General features: G+C 29.7%; 2 protein-coding genes across 2 annotated transcripts; one reads left to right on the forward strand and one right to left on the reverse strand.

Annotated features, from left to right (window-relative positions):
- Nucleotides 1-1566: 1566 nt before the first annotated feature.
- Nucleotides 1567-3869, forward strand: LOC124944875 (very-long-chain aldehyde decarbonylase CER1-like). Its single transcript, XM_047485226.1, has 7 exons — nt 1567-1626; nt 1727-1950; nt 2032-2264; nt 2382-2601; nt 2682-3060; nt 3166-3273; nt 3643-3869. Exons 1-7 carry the CDS (start codon nt 1567-1569, stop codon nt 3850-3852), a joined length of 1434 nt encoding a protein of 477 aa, XP_047341182.1. The 3' UTR covers nt 3853-3869.
- An 11654-nt stretch (nt 3870-15523) lies between these two features.
- On the reverse strand, nt 15524-23648 carry LOC124940738 (tyrosine-specific transport system-like). The gene is made up of 7 exons (XM_047481277.1): nt 23448-23648; nt 17667-18066; nt 17437-17577; nt 17204-17366; nt 16186-16321; nt 15895-16050; nt 15524-15807 (listed from the first exon to the last, which is right to left on the reverse strand). Exons 1-7 carry the CDS (start codon nt 23574-23576, stop codon nt 15628-15630), a joined length of 1305 nt encoding a protein of 434 aa, XP_047337233.1. The 5' UTR covers nt 23577-23648; the 3' UTR covers nt 15524-15627.
- Nucleotides 23649-24333: the final 685 nt, after the last annotated feature.

A 24333-nucleotide genomic window follows, 5' to 3' on the forward strand; every position in this document is an offset into this window, starting at 1 on the left:
ATAACAATATTTAAAAAAATAAGAGTGTTCATATTGTCACCAAATATACCTGAAATATAACGAAATTAACTATTTGAAGAACAACGAAAATATAAACAAAAAATATTCAATAACGAATAAAGAAACATTACATATAATTTAAAATTTTGAGCTACAGTATTCTCACTAATAACAACGAATAAGAATGACTCAATTTGAGTGAATTGCACGGTTGAAAAACACCTATACACACCCTGGATCCCAAAGCACTATTTAATCAAGAGTGAGTAATAATATGAGGAGCAAAAGTTTTGTAACGAAGTAATGTGAAAAGGTGACTAGACATAATAACTAAACATAATTATTTATATATCTCTTATTTATTAATATTTTTTCATTTCTCTTTATTAATAATTTATTTTTTATCTCTTTAATCTTCATTAATAATTTATTTATATTATTAATTTGTAAATATATGTTTATTTATTTTATTATTTAACTTATTTATTTAAAAAAAGAATTAAAATAATAATAGGGACAATAATAAAATAAATAAAATAAATATATATATATATATATATTATATTTGATAAATATATATTTAAGAGAATAATAAAATAAATGTGAAAATTTTTAATGTTTTAAATTAATTATTTCTCTCCTCTATTAATATATATATTTATTTATTTATTTATTTCGTTAATAATTTATTTATTTATTTTTAAAATGAATTAAGAAAAATAAGAATTTGTAAAATCTACCTCAAATAATACATACTAATATTCAAAATAAATATAACTCATAATAAAATATTGAATTAACATTTTCAGTTAATTGATTGAATTTAATAATCTATTTTATAATAAAATAAAATATAAAAGAAATTAAAGAAAGGAGGGAGAAATAATTAATTTAAAAATAATTATATTTAATTTTTTATTCTCTTAAATATATATTTAAGAGAATATAATATATATTTTGTTATTTTTTTATTTGATTTATTATTGTACGTATTAATATTTGAAATAAATTATTAATAAAGATTGAAAAATAAAAAAAAATTTATTAATAAAGATAATAGAGAATTATTATTGAATATAAAAGAAATAAATAAACATTTTAAATTATACTTATATTTAGTCATCATATCTATTGATATTGATAGTAGTTAATTTAATTAACTTCCACTGTGTACAAGTATGAGGCCTTTGAACCCGGGTCCAGCTAAAATTTCAAATAATGCATCGAGCTGTGGATCTAAAAATTCAAGTTGAGATGAGCTTAAAATATAACAATATTTTTTTTTTTTAATAAAATAAGAGTAGACAAAAGTTAATTTTTTTTTAAAAAAAAATAGATAAAAAAAATAATGTATTAAATTAGAGGTAATAATTTTTTTTGTCTGAGTGTGCGAAACCTAGATATATCCGCCCTAGTACTCCTCCGTCCTTCTTTATTTTCCCACGCGTAATCAAATTATAAAAGAAAAAAGAAAAAGAAATAAACATGCATGGAGCTCTATATATATTGAGATTTGAGAATAGAGTGTTGGAAAACAGTGAAGCAAATAAACATAGATAAATCGATATGGCTTCTAACCCAGGTCTGCTAACTGACTGGCCATGGACACCCCTCGGCAACTTCAAGGTACTGCTCTTCTTGTTCTTCTATTTTAGGATTCCTGTTTTATTTTGGGACCGGTCAATAATTATAAGATGTTCATTATTTGATGGCATTTATCGATCAGTATGTGGTTTTGGCTCCTTGGGTGATCCATAGCATGTACTCCTTCATAGTGAAGGACGAAAGATCGAGAGACCTCTTCAACTTCCTCATTCTCCCACTCATGCTTATGAGAATTCTTCATTTCCAGCTCTGGACTTCATTCTCTCGTCACCGAACTGCCAAAGGAAACAATCGCATCCTCGATAAGCCTATTGATTTTGACCAGGTTGATCATGAAACAAACTGGTAATAAACCTTATTAGTATTTGTCAAAACTTGTATACTTTAATTGTTCTGTTCTCAATTGTTTTATATGTATATATACAGGGATGATCAGATAATCTTCAATGGACTTGTTTTCTACTTGGGAAACAGGTATTTGCCTGGATTCTCTCATCTACCCTTGTGGAGATGGGATGGTATCATTTTGACCATGTTGCTTCATGCTGGCCCTGTTGAGTTCATCTACTATTGGTTCCATAGAGCTGCGCACCACCATTTTATTTATTCTCGATATCATTCTCACCATCATTCTTCTATCGTCACCGAACCTATTACTTGTAAGTTTTGTATCCATTAACTTTAATTTATTGTATTGACGTCTCATTTAGGGTTTGATGTGTTAATTTTCCAAGTTTTATTATTTATCTTGTAATTATTTGTTTGACATGATGCAGCTGTGATTCATCCGTTTGCCGAACACATAGTTTACTACACGTTGTTTTTCATCCCGGTTATGACATGTACGTTGACGGGGACTGCCTCCATTGCTTCCTTCGCCGGATATGTTCTTTACATCGACTTCATGAACAACATGGGACATTGTAACTTTGAATTCATCCCCGAGTGGTTTTTTTCTTTGTTCCCTCTTCTTAAGTACCTTATCTACACTCCCTGGTAAGTCCCCTCAATTGAAATACAATTTAATGTATATATAGTACTAATGATTTGTATTAATAATATTGTTATATAACTAGTTTCCATTCTCTTCATCACACGCAATTTCAAACCAACTATTCGCTATTCATGCCAATGTACGACTACTTTTATGGAACTACTGACAAGTCAACAAACAATCTATACAAGAGCTCGCTCCAAAGACAAGAGGACTCACCCGACGTAGTGCACTTGACTCATTTGACAACATTGGAGTCGGTCTACCACCTTCGTCTTGGTTTTCCTTCATTGGCGTCTAGACCCCAAAGTCCTAGAAAATGGTACATCCGAATGTTGTTTCCCTTGACACTTTGTACAACCCTACTCGCCCGAATTTATGGCCGCACCTTTGTAGTGGAGAGGAATGTCTTCAAGAATCTCAAATTGCAAACTTGGTCTTTACCAAAATTTAACCTTCATGTAAGATCGTGAATTGAGAAATAATTAAAAAAAAGCCCATTAAAATTTTAATATTATTTAGAATTCTAGCGAATTTATCTTCACATGGTTACTTTTGAGATGTAGTATTTCATGACATTGCAAAGGGAGGGCATCAATAGATCCATTGAGGAAGCCATACTAGAAGCTGATGGCAAGGGCACTAAGGTCTTGAGCCTGGGCCTCATGAACCAGGTATTCCACATGCGATATAGAGCACTTGACTGATTAAGTTTAGCGAAAATTTTGATATATTAAATTAGATCGAGTTATAACTTGTATTGGCTAAGAAGTTTATAATTGTTAATTATTATTTATTGTGATATCTCCACTTCCACTACAAAAATAATTCGAGAATGTGACAATAGTATCTGCGACTAAATTTTTATTTAAAATGACACTTTACAACTTGTTCAGCGACTGAAATAACATTGCCCATAAAATTTGTGACATTTCACAAATCAATCGTATAATAGACGTGGCTAACTTTATCACTCAAGTTACCCTTTCTTCTTCGACGGACTTTGGAATTGTTTATCAAATTATATAATAATGTTTTAATAGGGGGGAGATTTGAATGAAAATGGTGAGCTTTATATCAAGAGGAACCCTAATCTCAAAGTGAAGGTGGTGGATGGAAGTAGCCTAGCAGTTGCAGTTGTCCTCAATATCATCCCCAAAGGGACAACTCAAGTCATTCTGAGAGGCAATCTATCTAAAGTTGCTTTGGGCATTGCCATTGCCTTGTGTCAGAGGGGCATTAAGGTAATTTGATTCTAGCAGAAGTTGATTACAAATTCACAATACCCTTAACTCTTATTATCATGAATTCGAGTTCCAATTTTGGGACTATGACAATATTGTAACTTTTAACTATATATGTATGTGTTTTATTGTTTTTTATAGGTGAGAATAGTATACAAGGAAGAATACGAGAAGCTTAAAAAAATGTTTCAAACCAAATCCCATATTGATAACTTGGCACATTTACCAGATTCATGGGATCACAAGGTATCGTTTAGTGTGTTTACTTCCGGTATTCAATGGTCTAAAAATAGTATGAATAGTTTTGTAGCCTCCCCGACATTAATGATGATAGGTATTCTGAACGAATCTATATATTATAGATACACCCTTTGACGACAGATTTATGTAGGGGCTCGCCCACCCCGAAAAAAAATACATCCGTTAATTTCTTTAAAAAAATTAATATAATTCCTTATTTGTTTATCTAATTATTAAAAAAATATTAAAATCTATCTTTATTCATTCGTTTTATTTAGAATTTTCTCGTTATTTTTTAAGTTCATCCTAAAAAAATTTCGGACTCACCCTAACCCTAAATTTTAGGTACGTACATGTATAAACCACCAAGTTAACTTTTTCATAATTTCAAGGTGAAAGTATTATTGCCTCTTCCATGTGAAAGGCTAATAAATACTTGTCTGTTTCACCATGATGCTCTCTCTACAACTCCACAAAGTGAAGAGTAACCTTATCTCACTTTAATTGTTCCATTATCATTATGGATATAGCTAATTGTGATTCCATAATTTGTAATGCCTGGAATCGAGCTCACGGGTGAAATAGAATGAATACTGGCTAGCTATAGATAATTTTCTTTTTACCTTAATTAAATTAAAGACTAAACAATTTTATTGAATGCATATTATGATAAACCAACCTAAGAAAAACCTAAGAGGTTACATTTAAATATGTTCATGTTGGATATTCTCATGCATGGACGCAGATATGGTTAGTGGGAGAAGGATTGAAGGAAGAGGAGCAAATGAAAGCACCCAAAGGAACAATTTTCATACCATTCTCTCGGTTCCCTCCAAACAAGCATAGAAAAGATTGTTTTTATTTCCCGACACCTTCTTTGATTGTCCCTAATCATCTCCATAATCTCGACTCTTGTGAGGTTAGTTCAGTCAAACTTCATTTTAACGTTGATGATTGGTTTTGAAAAATTCAATACTCTATGGTTGCACAGAATTGGCTACCGAGGAGGGTGATGAGCGTGTGGCGCGTGGCAGGGATAGTGCACGCTCTTGAGGGATGGAACGAGCACGAGTGTGGCGACACAATGTTGGATTGTGACAAAGTCTGGGAAGCCACCCTTCTTCACGGTTTCCATCCCTTTACCAATGTTATCACATATTAATTCAATAATTAATATATATATAATTCTGGCAATGTAATAATTTATCTATCTAAAATTCTGGCAATGTAATAATTTGTTTATGTAAGACTGTGGTAATATAATATTATCTGTCTAAATGTAATAAATTGTGATAATTTTAATAAAATATTTCATAATTGTATTATATGTTAGTAACGTCTTTCTAATTATAACAATCTATAATAAATATAATGCGGCGACGCATTAATGGTTGTGAGGATTTTACCAAGCAAAACAAAGTTTTGTTGAAGAACTGTAAAAAAAACATTTAGATACACATCACGACGATAAATTTAATTACAAAAATGTTGATAAACAGTTATGAGCTGGTAATAGTTATTCGATTTTATATTAACCAACATTAATTTTTTTTCTCAAACAAACAAAAATGTTTTATCTCTTTGGCTAGCTACTTTGAAAAACTTTTCATTTTGAAAATATTCAAATTTTGTATTTTTTTTTTTTTTAATGGTAAGGGGTTTGAAAATTTGAACAAAATACCATGGATAACATTCTGAACTATACAAGTCTCCATTAAAAATATTCAATTAGAATTAACATACATTAATTATCAAATTTGAAAGGAAAAAAATGAGAGCTATTTCTTTATAATTAAGTAAATATAAAATTAGAGACATTATTATGAAGTAAATATAAATTTATTTATTTTGACAACGATTCCCTGATATAAAAATATATATTTTGACATCGATCCCCTGATAAAAAAATATATATTTATATACAATTGCTTCATAGAATAGGAGTTGGGATTCCATCTAAATTTAATTACGTGAGGTCATGAATAATAAAAAATAATAAAAAATATATATAAATGGACAATTGATGCTCTAAGAGCATCTCAATCCAATACTCAAACTCAAACCCAAACCACATTTTTCTTTCAAACGATACCCAAACTCAAACCCAAACCACATTTTTCCTCCAACCGACACCCAAACTCAAACTCAAAATGGGTTTTTCACCATTTTTTTCTCTTCCAAACACATATATGCGTTTGCACTGTTTTTAAATCTTAAAAAAAAAATTAATTCAACCCCTAAACTTAATTTAGGTATATTTTATACATTAAACTTATTTATATAATTTATTTATACAATTTTATTCATTTATGTAATATTTTTATATAACATAAATTTATAATAATGTTCAAAATTGATAATAATGTTTAAAAAATTATAATAATGTTAAAAACAAATTATAATAATGTTAAAAGAAATATTTGTTAGTTTGTGTATTGTAAATTTTTAATTATTAATGAATTTTTTTTAATTAATTTAGAAACAAATTTAAAATAATTGGGTGATATTAAAATATTGTGGTGTAATTTATAACATTGTAAAATATATGGGGTGATATTAAAAAATTGTAAAAGTTGATGAAATAAAGAATACTATAAGAATATTCTTTAGAGTTTAAGAATGGGTTTTCTAGTTTGAGAAAAATTACTATTTAACTAGCATTTAGCCTGTGCATTTGCACGATTAATAATATAAAAAATCGTGAAAAAAATTACAGATAACATTTTTAATTTTATTTTTAATCGTTTTAAGTTTATGGGTGGGTCAACCCACTATCCGATCCAAGTATCCATTTACTCAACATCATTATATATATAGATTAGTTAGTTAAAAAGTTGAACTTATATTAATATTAAAACGACCGACGTTTATCAAATTTGGTGTTGAATTTAAAATATAAAGTCTTTGTAGCCTAGTTGGTTAAAGAGTTGTACTTGTTTTGTTAGGTTGCAAGTTCAAAACATACATCTAACATTTTTAATTTTATTTTTAACCGTTTTAAATTTAAAGGTGGGTCAACCCACAATCCGACCCAAGTATCCAAATTAACCATAGCTCTCGACCCGGCAATCCGGACACTTTAAAAATTAAGCATCATTATATATATATATATTAGTTAGTTAAAAAGTTGAACTTATATTAATATTAAAACGTTCCGCGTTTATCAAATTTGGTGTTGAATTTAAAATATAAAGTCTTTGAAGCCTAGTTGGTTAAAAGGTTGTATTTATTTTGTTAGGTTGCAAGTTCGAAACATACCTCTAGCATTTTTAATTTTATTTTTAACCGTTTTAAATTTAAAGGCAGATCAACCCACAATCCGACTCAAGTATCCAAATTAACCACAGCTCTCGACCCGGCATTCCGGACACTTTAAAAATTAAGAATCATTATATATATATATATATTAGTTAGTTAAAAAGTTGAACTTATATTAATATTAAAATGTCCCGCGTTTATCAAATTTGGTGTTGAATTTAAAATATAAAGTCTTTGTAGCTTAGTTGGTTAAAGAGTTGTACTTGTTTTGTTAGGTTGCAAGTTCAAAACATACCTCTAGCATTTTTAATTATATTTTTAACCGTTTTAAATTTAAAGGCAAGTCAACCCACAATTCGACCCAGGTATCCAAATTAACCACAGCTCTCGACCCGGCAATCCGGACACTTTAAAAATTAAGCATCATTATATATATATAGATTAGTTAGTTAAAAAGTTGAACTTATATTAATATTAAAACGTCCCGCGTTTATCAAATTTGGTGTTGAATTTAAAATATAAAGTCTTTGTAGTCTAGTTGGTTAAAGAGTTGTACTTGTTTTGTTAGGTTGCAAGTTCAAAACATACCTCTATCATTTTTAATTTTATTTTTAACCGTTTTAAATTTAAAGGCAGGTCAACCCATAATCCGACCCAAGTATTCAAATTAACCACAGCTCTCGACCCGGCAATCCGGACACTTTAAAAATTAAGCATCATTATATATATATATATATATATATATATATATATATATATATATATATATATATATATATATATATATATATATAAATTAGTTAGTTAAAAAGTTGAACTTATATTAATATTAAAAACGTCCCGCGTTTATCAAATTTGGTGTTGAATTTAAAATATAAAGTCTTTGTAGCCTAGTTGATTAAAGAGTTGTACTTGTTTTGTTAGGTTGCAAGTTCGAAACATACCTCTAGCATTTTTTATTTTATTTTTAACTGTTGTAAATTTAAAGGCGGGTCAATCCACAATCCGACCCAAGTATCCAAATTAACCACAGCTCTCGACCCGGCAATCCGGACACTTTAAAAATTAAGCATCATTATATATATATATATTAGACATTTACACCCAAATGAGTTTGAAAATGAATTTTTCGCTTAGAAATGGTCTAATAGACAAACCAAAAAATAATAAATATATCCTTACAAATTATTATGAGGTTGTAATTCATGAAATTGTTTAGATTTAATACGATAAATTTTATAGTTTGTTTAGATTAAAAATTTAGTTTGAATTATACTTTAAATGAATTTGATGCTGAATATTGTATATATATATATATATATCACCACAATAATCTAAGTCGTCATTTTTTTCTCCTCTATCGAACTTTATCTTTTATAATTAAATTTTTTTCTCTTATTTATATATATATATATATATATATATATATATATATATATATATATATTTTTCTTGCCGAATAAAATATATATCTATATATAAAACACAAAAAAAAAAATATTTAATATTTTAAATAAAAGTTTAGTTAGAAAAAAAAATAATATAAATAAACATTTATATATATATATTTATTTATTTATTTATTTATTTATTTATTTATTATTTTAATTATTCACGTCATCAATTCTCTCTTCTCTTCATATTCTCTCTTTCTTAATTAACTTTTTTTTTTCTTACCATATATATATATATATATATATTTTCTTATTGAATAAAATATAAAACACAAAAAAAATATTTATCTTTTTTTAAAAAAAAATTAGTTAGAAAAAAATTATATAAATAAACATTATATAATTATTATATATTAAAAAATAAATTAAGTGAAAATTATTTTTAATTAGAATAAGATATTATGACCGTACGTAAGAAACCTCTCATGAGGTTTGGTCACCAAAAAAAATATTTCTTTTACAATGAACTACGGGCATAATTTTCGCATACGTAGGCAACCTCTTTCGGCCCCAAAAGAAATCATTTATTTTGTAATAAACTATGTTGGGCCTAATTTTCTCATATGTTGAGAGTACGTAGGCAAACCTCTCACGATGTTCGATCCCAAAGTAATGAACTATGTTGGACCTGATTTCTCCTTTTATGAGAATACGTAGGCAGCCTGTCTAGGTTCGGTTCCAATAATAATAAAACTAAAACCCTATTTCAACACTATGGGCATTTTTATTAAAATAAAAATGATGGTTAAAATGATGAACTTTTAACTTAGATGAAAAGCTAACATTGACCAAGTCAAACATCAAAACTCAACATCGAAATTAGGGGCATTGAAAATGATCAAACGCTTTCACGCAATTGATTATGATCACATTGAGACGATTGTTGACCTTTTGATCCCTCTAAACGAATGATGGATAAAGAAATTAACACGAAAAGTGAAACGACGAATTAAAAAACAAGTAAGGATAAGGAAAGGTCAACCGTTTCTTTGACTAGATGTCTCAAAAGGAGCCAAAGTAACTTTTGAAATTCGAATAGAGTACTATCCGATTAAGCTCGCTCAAAAGTCTTACGGAGCGCCTGAAACCTTGTTGGAAAAGCTCGTGGAAAATTTAAAATGCCCAAACTCGGAACCATTGTTTTCAATAGAGCTTTTCATCTCTAAAGGAGGTTATGCGTAAGAACTCAAGGTCTATAAAAAATAGGAAAATACAAGAGCTTATATTAAACAAGATTGTGTTGGTTTAGATATTGAAATCGCCACTTGTTGTTCAACCTAAACTCTTGTCCGAATTGTTAAATGCAAGAACAAAAATGTATCGATTCTAGCAGATATACCTCGGTCATAGGAAAAAAATGGTAAAAAATACACTCATAATGGTTGAAATATTAAAATCGCCACTTGTTCACCTAGATTTTTATCAGATTTGTTAAAGGCAAGAGCAATAGTGTATTGATTCTATCAGATATATACCTCGAATATGTCTAAGGAATACACTTTAAGGCTTAAAGTTCGAAGCACATAACTTCTTGAAGAGAAACGAGATCTAACATCATGGTACGTGGTTGAAAGATTAAGCTTGACGTGAACTTCATATATTGATGTTCAAGCATATAGGATCCTTCAAGGAAAATCGACGATATCGTTCGTACAAGAGTTTGAATTTGTAATTTATAAACTCAGTGTCGAAGAAATGCACTTCCGATTGGTCTCCTTTTGAATAGTCAAAGAGACAATGTACTGAATTGGTTCTTAAAGATGTTTTGATCCAACGTCACCAAAATATGAGAATGTAGAGGCACTCAAATACTTAGAAGGTTGAAAAGGTCTACATTTTTATTTCTCAAATGTGGTTTACTAGTTATGTGATAAAAAAAATACAGAAACATTTTATGCTAGGGGTATTTATATTCAAATAGAAAATAGAAAAAAATTTAGTTACTTAACTTAAGTAGATAAGTTAAACCTTAGCATAAGTGAACAAACTATTTTGAATGACGAAGATTTATGTTTCTTAGCTTAAGTAAACAAGTTAAGTCAAACGTAGAAGATTTTAGCTTAAGTGGACAAGCTAAACACAAGATATTTTAGCTTAAGTGGACAAGCTAAACATAAAAGATACTTAGCTCAAATGGACAAGATAAGTGAAATACGATATATTTAGCTTAAGTGGACAAACTAAGTAATTTAAATTTATTAGTTTAAGTGAACAAGCTAGATACAAAATAATTTAGTTTAAGTGGACAAAACTAAATCATAACACAAGGTTCTTAGTTTAAGTGGACAAACTAAGTTATAACACAAGGTTCTTAGTTTAAGTGGACAAATTAAGTCATAACACATAGTTCTTAGTTTAAGTGGACAAACTAAGTCAAATGCAAGATTTTCGTTTCTTAGCTAATGTGGACAAGTTAAGTCAAACACCATAAGATTTTTTAATTCTTAGTTTAAGTGGACAAATTAAGCCCTGATCGGGTCACAACCAATAGTTGTCCAATTTCTAGATGAACCAAATGGATAGTCGTTGCATTTCGAATTCTCCAACAAACATCATACGAGCATCAAGTTGGAAATATCGTGAACATGGGCATCACCAGGTTTTATCTCTCTATCTTTTAACAATTTGAGTAAACAAATTCGAAAAAAACAATAAATTTAGAAGATTCAAATAGAGTGTTTATTACTCAAGCTTGGACATGCGTTTTACTAAAACCAAAATTTTCATTCAAACTTTGTCCAAAGGAACATTCTGTAAACACACATTTTTGTTACTCCAAAATTTATGTTTTTAATATTTTGAGCCTAGAAAAGTAATTCAAGATTCTGAAATCCAAAATATAAACGTTGGAAAATTTGAAAAAGAAAATTTGATAAATATATCTCTGTCATTTTTTCAAAAATTATAATATTTTGAAGATTAATATAAAGGTAATTAATGGGTTTAATTTACATAAATTAAACTCATAATTAATTTGGTATTATTTAGATATTTTTAATAATAGAATAATATTTCAAAATAAAAAATAAAAATTAAAATTAAGGTAAATGAACTTATTGTTATTAATTATTGTTTAATTTTGAAGGTATCTTACGAAATAAATAAAATCCAAAAAAAATAAAATAAGATATATTTTATTAATGTTATTTTATTAGTAGGTTTTACAAAATAAAAGGAGGTCCGGTCTAGATTAAAAGAACCCAGACCAGATAAGACGAAGGCCCAAAAACAATGAAAACCCTAAAAGTCCAAAGAAATTAGCAAGATAAAAAAAAAAGAGGAAGTCCTTCCGTCTTCCTCTTTTATTTTACCATTTTCCCAGCATTTGTCCGATCTTCAGTGAGATCTCGCTTCTCACAAGCAGGTTCGATAGAGGGGGAGTTTTATCCCCCACAATCGCTTGCGTCTTCAGTATGATCCTGCAACGGCTCTAATTCGCTCGACAATAAAGTCGGTTGTCAGAAAGACCGGCTAAGAAACAGAGAATCGCGACCCTCCTTAGATCCAATATGCCACGATCCCCCTATTCATCGACTGGACAGTCTTCCCCGATGCCCACCGAGAAGACCGTATCGCATCAAAGAAGGATCTCAACTCTCGGACGCCTATAAGAAGGAGATGGAGTAGATCTAAAAGGACACAAAAGAGAGATCCCGAACCAACACAAATCTTTCGGCGTAGGTTTCACCATTTCTCGAGAGTGAAGTTTGTCTGGAATTTTTAATTTAAGTGATTGTGAGATTTGTGAACGATTATCATTAACTTAGATTTTCTTTTGTAGCTGTTCAAATCTATTTGAAAACTCACTGTAAGATCTGTTTTTTTTTATCTGATATCAGTTTCAAGTTAAAATATTTTGTCTTTCATTGAAATTATATTCAATATTTATCAATCTTGAAATCTGAATTTTATTATCACTATTTGTTAATTTGAAAGTTTGTTATTGAAATTACCGATCGTACTTGTATATTAGTTAGAATATAAGAATCTAACACTTGTAATTGAATTTGGTATTTCGTTAGTACCTAAAATTGTTATCATTTGCTGAAATAAGATATTAATTGTTTTACTCTCTAATTTATCAACGGTTAACTATAGTGCGACCTGGGGCAAAGTAATATAGCTGAGTTTATACACGCACCTCAATCCCTATTTAGGTATATAAATAACCATATTCACACAAATTTTATGTTCTTCTGTCTTATGTCGTACTGTTAACCGTTGATAAATCAGAAAGTAAAACAGTTATTAATCTTATTTCAGCAAATGATAACAATTTAAAATAATAACTAAATAACCAAATTCAATTCCAAGTGTTAGATTTTTATATTCTCAACTAACAGACGAGTACGACCAGTAATTTCAATAACAAACTTTCAAATCAATAAATAGTGATAATAACAATTCAGATTTCAAAATGAATAAGTATTGAATATAATTTCGATGAAAGATTGAAGATTTTAACTTGAAAACTGATATCAGATACAAAAAAAAATAGATCTTAGAGTGAGTTTCCAAATAGATTTGAACAGCTACAGAAGTAAATCTAAACTACTGGTAATCTTTCACGAATCTCAATCGCTCAAAAGTAAAAATTTAAGACAAACTGGTGAAACCTGCACCGGAGATATCTCTTATGTGTCCTTTTAGATCTACTATGTCTCCTTATAGGCGTCCGGGAGTTGATCCTTCTTCGATGCGATGCGGTCTTCTCGGCGGGCATTGGGGAAGACTAAATTAAATCGACGAACAGGAGGATCGTTGTATCTTAGATCTAAGGAGGGTCACGATTCTTTGTTTCTTACCCGGTCTTTCCGGCAACTGATTTCATTAACGAGCGAATGGGAGTCGTTGCAGGATCATGCTGAAGACGCGGGCGATTGTGAGGGATAAATCTCCCTCTCCGTCGAGCCCGCTAGTGAGAAACGGGAGCTCGCTGAAGATCGGGCAAATGCTAGGAAAATGGCGAAATGTAAGAGGAACACAGAAGGACTTTCTCTTTTTTTCTCTTTTGATCGTGCTCATTCCTTTGGACTTTTAGGGTTTTCATTGCCTTTGGGCCTTCATCTTGTCTGGGTTCTTCTAATCTGTCGGAACTCTTCTTTTTATTTTTATAAAACCTATAAATAAAATAACATTAATAAAAAAATATATATATCTTATTTTATTTTTTTATTTTATTTATTTCTTAAGATACCTTCAAAATTAAACAATAATTAATAACAATTAGTGCATTTACCTTTATTATTATTTATTATTTTGAATTATTATTTTATTCCCAAAAATATCTAAAGACTACCAAATTAAACCTATTAATTAACTTTATATTACTCTCCAAAATATTATTATTTTTGAAAAAATGACATGGATATATTCATCAAATTTTTTTCTCCAATTTTTCTAACGTTTATATTTTGGATTTCGGAATCCTTAATTACTTTTATATGCTTAAAATTATTAAAAATATAAATTTTGGAGGAACAAAAATGAGTGTCCACAATCATCGTTCATGGTCCACTTCAAGCCTTGACAGCAACGGTCGGTTATCAGGTTTAATCCATTTTCTACCTTTACTTGTAGAGCTTTAGTTGTAACAATAGGGTGATGAATCTTTTTGAGAACCCTACTGCTAATAAAATTATGAGTACTACAAGTGTCTATAAAAATAACAATTGATAGTAACCCAATTTTTCCCAAAATTCGTAGGGTTTGATAGTTTTTCGATCCAGACAAGGCATGGAGAGATATGGAAGGTTCTTCACAATATGGCGTTGATATAAGAGTGTTCAGATTCGCGGTTTCAGTAGTTTCCGATATGTTCTCACACTCTCCAGTTGCATTCACTAGTATCATAAACAACTTGGCTTTACACCTGTCATTTGAATCGTATTTTTTATCACAAGTATAACAGAGACATGTATTCCTCCTATCATCAAAGACTTTTGGATCCATCTGTTGTATATATGTCTGTTTGGGATGCGGGTTGAAAGGGGAAGAGTAAGAGGTGTTATGTTAATGTGGTTTGAGATGATTAGACAATGTAGATTTCGGATAGAAGGGTATGGTTAAGATTGGTGGACTCGAGATGTATAAAGTAATCACTATTCATTAGAGTTTTGTAAGTGACTTCTTGAACCTTGGCTACTTTCATAACATTGTTTAGTGAATGAGGTTGTAACAACCATACCGAGTTAACAATCTCTTTTATAAAACCACTTAAATAATAGTCAAGTACATATTAATTAGGCATTTATACAAGTTTTTGAAAAATATCCATGTACCTTAGATTGTAAATTGTAATCTTGAACAATTTTAGTTTGTTTTAGATTATCAGATGCCTGGTCGGGATATCACAGATGATGGGCCAAAATGCTGCAACAGTGTACCAGGTTTGAGCATCCCAAAAAAATGAATAGGAGCGATCTCTACCTTAGTTGCATTTGTGGTACGATCGACCCTAAAGAACTGTTCTGCAGATACAATCCAAACTTCAATCTCCACTCCATCAAATTTAGGAAAATCAACTTTCGTGAATTTTGTGGGCGGAACATATGGTCTCTCCCTTGGTGCACTTGTTCGTGAAGACCATGCACCGTCCTACGAACATAGTTATCCTTAGTCACCAAAGTATGTAAATATTTTGCGATGGATTCGACTTTACTCTCCTCCACTTACGTACTTTCATTATCGTCAGGTTCATTGATTCTACCGATACACGCAAGGAATCGTTATCCGACTGATGTCTTGTTTCGTATCAAATATACACTGATGTCTTGTTTCGTAATTTCATATCAAATATACACTTAACACTTTTTCTGGAATCTTAAAAAAATCATATTAAAGCCAAATCCTGCAATATTTGTTCAGCGACCACAGTACAAGCAACCAACCCTACTCCTATAATGGCAGGTCGGCTCCATGACAACCCATTATTCCTTTCTTCCTTGCTTATTGCAGCCCATGCCATTGCAGGTGGAAGAATCCCGTACAGCATCGTCATACAATAACCACCCTGTAATTCAAAAGACAATTCTATAACACTAGTGATATCATAAACAACTTCGATGAGTCAGTTAAATTTGTTGTTTTTGAACTTTACTGCAATGTTGGTGGCTGTTGAGAATGCATCTGGAAACATTGTAGATATGAGTAGTGAAGGAGCCACAATAATTGATGTTGCTGCGATGCTTCTGATTTTGCTTCTTCTTCTTTTCCACCACTTCATTAGGCTAAATGACATATTGTCTTCTATCTTCTGCCAATGATTATATAAAAAAGCTAATACTCCTAGTTAGTTATTTCTTTTCAAATAAACCCTACATCAAACACGCCCCAGAAAGCGCTCGTGTTTCTAGAATTGAAATGAAGGAGCCAAACGTTTGATTCTTACCTCTCTCAATGTTGTTGAGTTAGTGATTTGTTCCTTCAAGAACTCAGAGAAGCTTAGGAGAGTGCCGATAAGAGAGGTGCCAACAGCTAGTAGAGAAAAGGCTTCTACCATCAATGGAACCCCACTCCATCTCACACTGAATAATAAAATTTGAAGCATTGTTTAGTGATCATCAATTAGTAAAGTCTTTCATAGAAAACAAAAATCACCTATGATTATGGAAAGACATCTTTATCCAAAATGTTTTAGTTTTTTTCAATTTTAAAATATGTTTAAGATATATTTAAACTATATAAACAACCTTGTTAGCAAAGTGTCAAATTAGGCTATGTTTGGTTTGGGCATAATTGGAATTAGAATTGGAAGGAAAATTATAAATTATTTGTCTGTTTCATGACTTCAATAAGATTCTATGAGTGAAGTTATAATTTCAATTGAATTGAATATTATACACTATTCCCGCATCCAAATTATAATTTATGGTTTATTCAATCACAAAAATTGTAATTAGGAGTAGGTTCTAACTTCTAAAGTACACGGGTTCGATTTTCACTTAAAATGTCTTAATAGGAGTGAAAGACTAATGCTAGTTTCCTATATTAAAAATATCCAAACAAGGGTTTTATTGTATGAGAAATGATTAGGTGAGGGAATTTGGTGAGGGAATTTGGTGAGGGAATGACGTGACATAATCTTATTCGCTGAAAAAATCAAATAATTTAAATAATTTCTCTATTTTCTCTCTTTCCTTCCACTTTTACATTTTCCAACCAATGAATGTGATGTCACGTCATTCCCTCACCAAATTCCCTCACTAAATTCCCTCACTCTATCACTCCTCTTATTGTATATATCCAAACCAGCATCCCTGTTTCAACTTAGATTCCTAGAATCCTAGAAAGAATTGAACTTAAACTTTTGATCTCTTAGGCAAGACTTTGAATCTCTTAGGCAAGAAATATTCCCACTTGAACTAAATAACTAATAACACTTGATTAAGAAAATGAAGTAATAATACCTCAATAGCAAATCAACAGGATCAGCATTAAGTTGATCAGTTTGGGCAAAGAGTCCAAGTGCAATAGCATTCCAAGCAAGCAATGTCAGCAATGGCACAACACTACCAACCAATATTGATGTCCTAATCCTCCCAATATCCCCTCCCAAATATGCACAAAGTACTGCAACAAAATCAAATGCAAAACCTTACAAAAGAGATCAAACAAACAAAAAAAGATTTCCAATAGTTACCTGGAGCTAGGTCATGATAAACCAAAGAAAATATCATCACAGGAATAGCCTCCGGTACTTTTGCCCAATCACCACCATCCTCAAATCCAGCCAAACCTGATCCAGACGCAAATGCTAAAACCTCAATGCCTACAAGCAGACCTGTGCAATAAAATGACAGAAGAATTATCTATAGGAATTAGCTTGTGCCTTATTGAAATGAAAGATGGAGCAATGTAGAAAAGAAGTACCAATCATGGAGGCAGTGAGCCATCGGTTGATTTGATCGGTTGTTCGAGTGCCGCCGACAGAGACTAGAATGGTGAAGAGGACGGTGAAGAAGAAGGCGGAGAGTGATTGGGGAAGATTGGTCAAGCGATTGAGGATTTCTCCCGATTTGGAACAATATGCAACCATGGAAGAGTAGCCGAAGAAGATGTAGGTGAAGGTGACAAGGATTGCACCCCAGTCTCCTAATGTCTCTTGCGCCATCGTCTTGATGGAGATGATCTCCTCCAGTTCGTCTTCATTTTCATTGAATTTCTTCTTCTTCTTGTTCATAAGCCCTACATTGATTTCAACCAGTAAAAGTGCTTCAACTAGAAGAAACGCCCAACACACTGTTAAGGATATGGAACTCGGCAATAATCCCTACAAAGTCACTTCTACTCATATTAATTAATAACATAATAAAAAAATGTGATTTGTTGAAGCATAATGAAAGAATCAAAGTAAGACATTATATTCAAAACTAATTTCATCAAATGTCATAATAATGGTGTTAGGGTGAGACGTTGTTTAACCTTCATAAAGAACATCCGACAACGATTAATTATATACAACACTTTTTCATATATATGTCGTACATCAAAAATTTCAATATGAATAACACTCAACCAAAAAACGAGATCTTAGACGGCATCTTGGACTCCCGCAACTTCTCACAACAATAATCGTATGGAGACAACTCAACATACAAGTTATAGCAATGCCCCACATGAAGAAAAAAAATTCATGTATTGTCATCGCATAACATCATGTATGGTCGATTTTACCTCCTTACGCCCCACCTTGATCAAAACCCTAGAATGAGAAGAGATTTACATGGTGTTCAGCCTCCTTCTATATTTAATGTGACTAACAAAATCGCTAGTTAAAGGATCGAACATTTCCTTAATAGTGGTATTCATGCAAATGGCAATGAAAGTGAGCTAGGAAACACCAAAGAAAGACTTTTAACCATGCAACAGGCATCATACTAAAAGTTAATCGAGGCACCGTCCCTTATTGTAAATCTAGATTGCTCACGATAACTCTTACATAAAAAATATATATTCCACTCCAAATGCTACCGCCCGTAGGGCGATTAAACTTTTTAGTGAACAATTCATACCATAATTACATTTGATCAATAATGGCCAATGACTATTCGGTTCATATGCTAATCTACTACACAATTTTGAGAGCAGAGCTTTATTAAAAGAAACTAGATCTTGGATACCCAGTCCTTCCTTCCTGATCTTTATATCACTTGATCATAACTCTGCTGACTAAATGACCAAATGAGGAATTAGACAATATCAAAGAAATTTACACATAATTCTCTTCAATTTCACCTTTTCTGGTCCCTAGAGAGCTCTCAAAATAACCATGAGAACATCATATAGGTGGGCATAAATGCCAAAACACTCTTGATGAGAACCAAACGCCTCCTTTCGAGATCAATTTTACTTTTTCAAATTAATAATTTACCTTTCATCTTAGTGATGATTGGGTCCCAAGAGACCTTAGAATGAGCTTTAGCACTCAATGTCATACCCAAATATAACGATTGGAGGACACCAATACCGAAACCCAGAACATTGGCGAGCCTTATTTTTCTCTTCAATGAAACAGAGTCCGAGAAAAAGATAATTGATTTACCAAGATTTACCCGTAGGCCAGAACATGCACCGAATAACCAAAGGATATTACAAATGTGCTTGAAATTCTTATACGTGGCTTAAATCCTGTAGAACGAATCATCAGCAAAAAGAAGAAGTGATATGGAGAATGGAGTCCTTCTTGCCCCCACAATCCACCTTGCGGATAAGTCTCGTATTTTTTGCAAAAACTATTATTTTTTATAGAGCTTCAATGACAATAACGAACAGGAAACGAGACAACAAATCACCTTGTCTGATCCCTTGGGAGCTCTCAAAATAACAATGAGAACTCTCATTCACAATAACTAAGAACTTGGTCTTCGAAACGCAAAATCTTATTCAACCAATCCATTTTTCACCCATTCTCATTCTGCCCATGACGTTAGATAGAAATTCACAATTAACATGATCATAAGGTTTTTTAATGTCTAGCTTAACAAAAGCACATTTATCTCCTCCCGAATTAGCTGAGTCAATACATTCATTGAGAATTAATATCGCATCAAAGATATGGTGTTCCTTAATGAACGTCATATGATTCTCAGAGATTATTGTTTCTAGCCTCCCACAGAGTTTATTAGACAAACATTTCGACATGATCTTACAAAAAGAAGAAACCAAATTGATAGACCTAAAATTTTTCACATCAATAGTTCCTAGAGCCTTACAAATGAGACAAATCAACATAGAATTCCAACTTTTATCAAATAATGAGAAATGATAAAAGTGATCGATAGCTTCCATAATATCCTTCTTAAGAAAATGCCAAGGTTTTTTTTAAGGAACTTCAAAGTAAAACCATCAGACCCCAAATCATTATCGCTACCCTACCACACCTTTAATAGCTTCTTCGACTATTCCATCGTAATCAAGCCTTTAACTTCTCTCATTGAACCAAATTGATGGACTCGAAAGTGATATTGTTCAAATTAAGTATGTCATAAGGCTCTTAATGTTAAAATATGATAAAGAGAAATTGTATAGGATAAATTATTGAGATAAATTATTACAATTATAATATTGTGATATATTATTTATATTTGAAAAGAGGTTGTTTTGACCCACTGTTAGATAATAAGGTACGGAATCTTTTAGAAGTTCTTTTTCATCGATACATATAACATATTTTTATAGAATTGAACAATATTGATTGAGAAATGAAATCCGATGCAAAAAAAAATTAATGAAAAAAAAAATTGTATCGCTAAAGTTATATACAAATTCTTTTGCAAAGAATTAAGTTAAATAATCACAATTCAATGCAATATTTAAAAAATTTAGAAACTCAATTTTTTACAACCGAATATGACCAATAATAAAAATATATATTTTTATATTAATATTTATTTATAACATATTTTAAAAATAATTAGACTAGTAAACTACATAAATATAAATGTAGTTAAAAATAAATATTTAATATTTTATTTTACATGATTGAATGAAAGATATATTTGTAACTATAAATAAGTTACTAATTCCAACAAATCAACCAAAGAAAACACGTTCTTGTAACACAAAATTATATTAAAATTGTTTTATAAATTGATTAAAACTATGTTTCTAATATTAAAATTAAATTATAATAAATAAATTTTATATATTTGTTAAAAAGATATTTCTAAAAATTCTAAAATTAAAAAGTTATAGCAAACTAAATGGGAATAATGTCAATTTTACACACCAAGTTGTAAGAAGGTGTCAAATTTACTTATTAAGTATCAAAATTCCATTTATATGTATGAACTTGTTAAAAGGTGTCAAATATATTTAAAATAACAGAAATGTTAAACAGTGTTAAAATTTTTGCCACATGTAATATCCACATATTTTTTATTTTTTTAAATTGACATTACTTTAATTATTTTTCCATTTAAACAAAACTTATTTTTACTTTCTCTCTCATCCCTCCACAACTCTCCATTTTTTTCTAACTTTTCTCTCTTTGATTAACTTAAGTTCTTTTGGATTTTTACCTTCTTCTAACCTCCGAGTGCTCCTTAACTGAACTTTAAATAGTCATCATCGTTGGTAGAAGTTTTTGTTGGCCGATTCCTAAATCATAGACGTTGTGGCCAAAATCTTCATTAGTCGAACTCTAAATCATTGTCGCCATTAGCGGACAATGCCGAATCAAGGTAAAATCTCTCTTAACCGACTTGTTTTAATTTTAGTTTTCATAATACTCACCCTGTTAAACTTTATCAGCTCCCAAACGTAACCCCCAAATCCAAGTCTTTCTCAGTTAAACCTTACACTATCATCATCATTAGTTGAAACATTCATTGATCGAATCCTAAATTGTCAATGTTGTGGTGAAGTCTTTGTTGGCCGAATCCTAAATTGTCAGTGTTGTGACGAAGTCTTAATAACTCGTTACTTTTTAGAACAATTTTTATAATTAATCAATTAAATATTATTATTAATAATAAAATTACTCATAGATGGAGAAATGAAGAGAGAAATATTTAAAGAAAATGGTAAGTTGTGAGGGTAAAGAAAAAGAGAAAATAAATAAGAAAAGATTTTAATGTTTTGTTTGAATAAAAAATAATTAAAGTAATGTCAATTTAAAAAAATAAAAAATATGTGGATATTACATGTGGCAAAAATTTTAACACCGTTTAATATTTCTGTTATTTTAAATATATTTGACACTTTTTGACAAGTTCATACATATAAATGGAATTTTGATACTTAATAAGTAAATTTGACACTTTCTTACAACTTGGTGTGTAAAATTGACATTCTTCCCCAAACTAAATTGGTAGTTGAATCAAACATTTCTAATAGAACAAAAATCACATAGAACGTCTTAAATGAAAAAAAATATATATATATATAAATAAAAGTCATCACAGTTTTAGAATTTTGTATATTTCTATATTAAAATATATATAATCAATTATTCAATTAATATGAATATTAATTTTGTAATATCAAACTATACTATTGTGATGATATAGATCCCAAAAATGAAATTGAGAGTGAGTTTTAAAAAAAATCGAGATGTAAAAGAATAGATGAATTTGAAATATTGCTTAAACAAATAATTAATTAATTAAATTTTAAAAAAATAGAGATTATATCATTTTTGTATGTAAAATATATAATAATAAAAAATTCATTCCAATACAAGTTTATTGAGGAAAATTTAATGAGCAAAGAAGAATGGTCAAATATTATTAGGGAGGTCATTTCTACCTCCGATTCTATTATTCACTACCACAAAATTATTTATTTATCTCTATAAACTTTATATATTTATTTTTCTTATTTTATTTTATTTAATTATTAAATTTTTCTTATCATTAAATATAATTAATTAATTAATTTTTAATATATTTTTTTTATTTTATTTATTTAATTAAAAATACAAAATATTATTTTTTTATATTATAATTATTTAAAATATATAAAATATTAAAATATATCCTAATTTAATACAATATAAATATTTATTATTTTATTATATTAATTATATATATATATATTAACATACTTATAAAAAGTTGAATATTCAATTTTTTATTTATAAATAAAATTATTTATTAAATAAAATAAAATTTTTAAAATATTATATATTAATAATTAATTAAATTAAATATAATATTTTACTTAATAATATATAAAGTAACATTGCATAATAACATTTAACGTAAAATGAATGAATTCATATTTTTTTTAAATAAAAAATAATTCTTAACTGAAATAAGAAAACAAATTAAAATAAATATTTGAAAACCGATATAAATGAATATTAAATAAATAAAATAAAATAAAAAAGATATTAGAAAATAATTAATTAAATTTAATGAATAAAAAATATAATAATTAAATAAATAAAATTAATTTAAATAAGTAAAATAAATAAAATAATAAATATAAATATATAAAAGTGATAACAATCAATAAAAGTAATTTTGGGAGGAGAGTAAATTGTGGTGTTGGAAGTAGAGGAGTGAAGCAATTTCCGTATTATTATACTTTTTTTTATTGCAAATTGAATAGTCAAAACATCTTTTTAGTTTTTTTAAGTTCAATTTCAAAAAACCAATTTTCTTTTTCTTATGCACGCGATTGAAAGAGAAAGAGAGATATTATTACTGCAGGGGAAGTTTTGATGGGAAGAGCCAGAATTCCTGAACCAATAGTGGTCCCAATTATGAGACCGATTGCACCACCAACGCTTCCTTTCTTCTTCTTTTTCTTCTCATCCACTTTCTTCAATTCCATTTCAATCTCAAATCTTCTCCGATCCTTACTTTTCTCTTGTATCCCTATACACCAACACAAGTAATTCCTGCAATTTTCAAGTCACCATACTTCTTTTGAGCTCTAATTTCACATAGAACAACTCAATTCCAATTGTCAATATGTTTCTTACCTATCAAACATCCTGAATCTGATTCTATCAATGCTTGTTTGACGAGAAATTCTCCATGACTTACACACTGTCACATACTTCTTCTCGTGCATGTCCGACGACGAATACAATGATGATCGGAACAACGTGCCGTGAGTACTCATTGCAGAGTGAGATAGAAAGAGATGATTGTTGTGTTTCCCCAATTAGCTTGGAAGTGATCCCCGAGTGGGCCAATTGCAATATACATGTATAACGTCAACCACACATAAGGAATTGATTTTTCAAAAAAGCAACAAATTTTGTAAACTTGACTCAATTTATAGTGGCTTAAGCAAATTAGCCCTTGAATTTCAAAAGTATTTGAAAATATGTTGGTAGTATTTCGATGATAATTTTTTTTATTTTAAACTAGGAAGGTAGTAGTACTCTAACTTAATTCAACTTTAACGCAAGACGTTTTTAGTATAAATTGAATCTGGGATATTTGATTTCTTAGATAAGACTTTTTTTTAATTTGAAATGCAATAATGAATTTATAATTAAAAAGTATGAGTGATTGTTAAGAGTTAATATAATTATGATTATTAGAGTCCGAGAATGTCTCTTATGTATTGTCAATGATTA

This window comes from Impatiens glandulifera, chromosome 1, assembly GCF_907164915.1.
Source record: "Impatiens glandulifera chromosome 1, dImpGla2.1, whole genome shotgun sequence".
Classification (NCBI taxonomy): domain Eukaryota; kingdom Viridiplantae; phylum Streptophyta; class Magnoliopsida; order Ericales; family Balsaminaceae; genus Impatiens; species Impatiens glandulifera.